Below are 4,651 nucleotides of genomic sequence, written 5' to 3' on the forward strand. Positions count from 1 at the left end.
AGTTGTTCTTGTGGTGTGAATATCTTGCAAAAAAAGGACTGCGAGTGTTACACAAGGTGCAATACGGGAAGAAATGTTGACGCTGTGATAGGTGTGCAATTTATAAGTGAAGAGAAATAGTATCTGTGCAATATTTCGAGTGTGTTTGTGCGTGTGTTCAATAAGAAGAAACAAACCAGCAAGGCTTTATCGTCATCCTATTCCTAGCCTTCAACGAGCCTCTAGTGAGTGTATGTGATCGATATCTAGTGGTGTTTCTCTGTTTCCCCTATATGTGTCCCCTCTGACAGCCAAACAAGTGAATAATTGTTGCAAAAATATGGAATCGCCTCAAATGTACGATACGAATCAAATCCAAGTGCGCAGTGATATCAAGAAGCTAACGATGGCCGCGAACAATAATGTGAACGGTACGAACGGCACGGCCAACGGGGCCTCGCCGACCAACAACAACTCTCCGACGGCGATTAATCAGAACACGCTGGCGCTCAAGCAGCAGCAGCAACAGCAGCAGCACCAGCAGTCCCAGCAACAAGTGCAGCAGGTTCAGCAGCAGGTCCAGCAGCAAGTCCAGCAACAGACCCAACAGCAGCAACAGGTCCAACTTGGCCAGCTTCCAAGCAATGGGGCGTCGGGCTTGCTGTCCAACGGGAACCTGCTGTCGAAGCAGATGCTACAACAAATCCAGTACTCCCAGTCCGAGCTAGACGAGCTAACGTCACAGGAGATCTCGCTCGACCTGCAGCACCTAATTGACGACCAGTTCCGTGACCCGGAAGCGCTCGGTATCTTCACCGAGATGGTCACGGTCGGCAGCACGAACGGTACGATGGCAAATCCGTTGGTGCAGACGGCCGCCGCGAAGGCTCTCCAACTGCAACAGGCACGCCTCTCCCAGCACACGAACGGTGGCAACAGTTACCAGCGATCGTTGGCATACATGCCCCAACCCGTACATACCGGGGCAGCTTACGGAAGTACCTCCAGTGATGAGAACAGTTCCGTTGGATCCTCTGCCGACTCGGCCAACATTAAGGAGGAACCTGTCGATCCGAACGAATATCGCCGACAACTGCTCGCCAATGGAGCTTCCGGTGGTGCTCAGTTTATGGGCACCATTAACGGTTACCAGGGACTACCGGGGTCGGGCGGTGGCACAGCTGGCGGTGGAGGAGCGACACCAAACGGTGTGTCCGGTACGTTAGGTTCCGCCGGCGGTACAACACCAAACTACGTCACCAACGGTAACGGCAACAGCTTCTCCAGCCTAACACCAGCCACCGTCCTACATCACCAGGCCTTACCCCACCTATCCGGAGCAGCACACCTGGCGAACCTTACCAAACACAGCAAAATGCTACCACACGTTGGTCGCAAAACGCAGCAAAAAATCGTCGACAAGGGCACGGACGAGTATCGGAGGCGACGGGAACGCAACAACATTGCCGTTCGGAAGTCGCGCGAAAAGGCGAAGGTACGGTCGCGCGAGGTGGAGGAGAAGGTGAAAACCCTGCTGAAGGAGAAGGATGTGCTGATACGCAAGATCGAGGAGAAAAACAACGAGATTGCACTGTACAAGCAGCTGTACATGCACCTGATGAACCACAGCAATCCGGAGATCAATCAGATCTGTCGCAGTGCGCTTAACCTGTCCAACATGGGCGACCACATGTGATCGGTAGTGTCCGTTACCGTGATGTCTACGCTGTAAATATGAGTGTGTGCGCGTGTATTTGCTGCCCACCAAGAGAACTTTCCTCCACCGTTGTCCGATCAAGGGGCTCGATCGTCTTCTGCAGGGTTTCATCTCACTTTTCCCCAAATAGCCTTACGCAGTCGAGGTGATCGAGCCATCTATCGGGAAGTGAATCGTTTTCTACCCCTATGCAAGCTACGTCCTGAAGCTGTAAAAAGGACTTTCTTCACTGACGTTCCGTTTGGCGTTTTGTATCACGAACCAAAGACAACAGAGACTCCGCATTCTTCCTTCCCCAAAGCATTGGAAGAATCGAGCCAACCTAGACACGCAGACAACGCGAACGCGGACGAACAGGAAGAACACGAATGCTTCGAAGGAAAGGAAAGCGATTTAGTCTGGCCAGGGCAGCTACGAGTTATCGTCGATAACGTCACATGCACTGTGTGACGGGCAAGTCGAGCGCAATGGGCGTGTGACGAGAATCGCGCTCGAAGGAACTTAAATACCTGTACATAGTGTTTAAGAGATATTTGTGTTTATTTGCTATGTTATTAATGTTATTATAATTGTATGCGGTGTGTAAAGTGCGCTGCCAATAGTGAGGAAGGACAAGGGTAATACAAAAAGGTGGGGACGATTTAGAATAATAACCTGGAGGATGATGATGAACGACGAAAACCGTACGACTCTTACTTACTTAAGAACTGCACAAAGATTCATACACACCGTGGGACAGCTGTTTGACAAGACTTGATAGAATTGTTTCCTTGCTCGTTTATCATTGTTACTTTTTTTTCTGGTTCATTTGTTACATCTTTTTTCATCATTCATATTTTTCACATTCGTCTTCTGTGCACACCCTTTTTTTGTTCTTTTACTTTTTTTCCCCCTTTCTATTTTTCTCTTTTCTATTTGGTTATGGATCTATTCAAACTATAAATAATCCTTGTAAGACTGACGTTTCTATGGCTCTTCTGCTAAACTCCTCTTTTTAAAGTAGTTAATTTTTCCTGATTTTCCTGCATGCTATGTTCTTCCTTTTCTTCTGTTTTAATTTATTTACTCTATTTTCAAAACTTTCCTTTATTTGTTTTCACTATTTATTTTTTCTTCTATTTTAGCCACTCATATTTTACTTCTCTTCGAAAAAAATTCTATTGTCTTTATCATTCTAAAATCGTAATTTTCCTCTCCGCTGTTAAATTTCTTTTTCGGAACAAAAACGCTCTCTTTCTTTACCATTGGCTCTTCATTTCTTTGGAAACTTTTTCTTTCCTTCTTTGGTTCTAATACATCATTTTGCTTCTTTCTATTGCTTTCTCGTCTGTTCTATCATATCATTCATTTTCTTATCTTTTACTCTCATCTCTATTTTCTTTAACTTAAAAAAGACATCGTTTGCAAACTTTGTTGTTTTTCTTCACATGCAAAACCCCCCCACCCCCCACCCCCCACCCCCACCACACTCATACTCCAATCAGGGCAGTAGAAAAGCTTAGTACCAGTAATGTAAATAGCAAACCAACCGCACAACCCCAAAAAACGTAACCTGCTTATCGATAGAGTAATATCGTTACCAACCACTCTGTACGCACAAAAAAAAAACTCTGCATACTGAAGCGAAGGAATCAGTAGGTCTCTGACATCATTCTAGTAGTCGATTAGAATATGAGGGTGATACAACGCACCACCGATGGTTCTAACCAACTAAATCGGGTAACCGGGTTCGGATGGCTCGAGAAATATGAAACAATGAAGCAATGAAAAATCAAAACCAAGTCGATAAGTAAGGCGTTGGGGTTGAATATTTAAAACCGGAGTTGCGCTCCCAATGCGAAATGAAAGTGAAAGAGGAAGTCACTTGTCGTTGCGAAGGTTCGCGCCGTGGATGAAGAAGAAAGCTACGCAATCGCAGCGCAAGACCGTAATGAAACCGAAGATAAATTATGAAGAAAATAACGGATGGAAATGTGTTAAAGTGTTGCTAAGTGAGCGTCCTACGAATCGAAACGTTAAGTTACCAGGTAGATAATAATACGCAATCCATTCGAATGGAAGCTCCTGCACGTAAAATATGATAGACAAAATCACACAGACATTCGTTTGCTAAAATTTATACGCGCTCATCGGATTGTTATGATTTTTTCTTTCTTTCTAATTTAATTCGTTGATTAAAGTTTTGTTTTTTTTTTTTTGTTTGCGAAACACATTCTCGATCATCATTGGACACACTATTCCATTGCAGTGAAAATTTTGTGTAAAATAAATTAATTTCACCCAGTTCAAAAGTCTTATTACGGAAAGCGTATGTAGGATAAAATTAAGAAAACAAAAACACGGCAGCAGTGCAAAACAGTGCGTCAAACGGTCTCTGATAAATAAATGATAGTGAATTGTATACATCCTGTAAACCTGTAAACACACCACCTTTCTTCTCAGCTTGTGATGGTAATACAAACTCCCTTGTTGTTAGCTGAATAGTAATCGATCGAAAATCTACATAAACACGGGCTGAATAAATGTAATAAACTCATTTAAAATATCAAAACCTACAGCTTATTAATTCATTCGTTCTGAAATGTTTGAATCCTCCTTTTTCTGTTTAGCTGCAATTCTATATCACATCTACTTAACGCTGTTTATATGCTCTTATTAATCGTCCGCGTCAAGTACTTCCTCGTTTGTTTAGTTTCCTCTATTTTAACATTAAACGCCTTAATATACTGAGACGAATAAAAATTCACCTTCAACCCTTCATTCGCAAAAACAAGCAAAAAATGCAAAAGTATGACCGTTTTATGTCTAACTGATTGAACAAATGGTCCGACACATGCGGTGCGAGAATAAGTGCGCCACAGTTAATCGCGCCAAGTGGAAAGAAACACAATACCTATCTACCGACACTAAGAGCGGGGGGAAAAAAACCTCACAGCAAACAATAGACCCAACAGT

General features: G+C 43.8%; 1 protein-coding gene across 1 annotated transcript; it reads left to right on the forward strand.

The window, feature by feature from the left end:
* The first annotated feature begins 310 nt into the window (after positions 1–310).
* On the forward strand, positions 311–1,730 carry LOC126568203 (CCAAT/enhancer-binding protein). The gene has a single exon (XM_050224645.1). The coding sequence runs from the start codon at positions 320–322 to the stop codon at positions 1,673–1,675; it is 1,356 nt and encodes a 451-aa protein (XP_050080602.1). The 5' UTR covers positions 311–319; the 3' UTR covers positions 1,676–1,730.
* Positions 1,731–4,651: the final 2,921 nt, after the last annotated feature.

The sequence above is a fragment of the Anopheles maculipalpis genome, chromosome 2RL (assembly GCF_943734695.1).
Source record: "Anopheles maculipalpis chromosome 2RL, idAnoMacuDA_375_x, whole genome shotgun sequence".
NCBI lineage: Eukaryota > Metazoa > Arthropoda > Insecta > Diptera > Culicidae > Anopheles > Anopheles maculipalpis.

Bases quoted from the DNA above. Each gene is read 5' to 3' on its own strand.
- LOC126568203 (XM_050224645.1), top strand. From the start codon at position 320: ATGGAATCGCCTCAAATGTACGATACGAATCAAATCCAAGTGCGCAGT.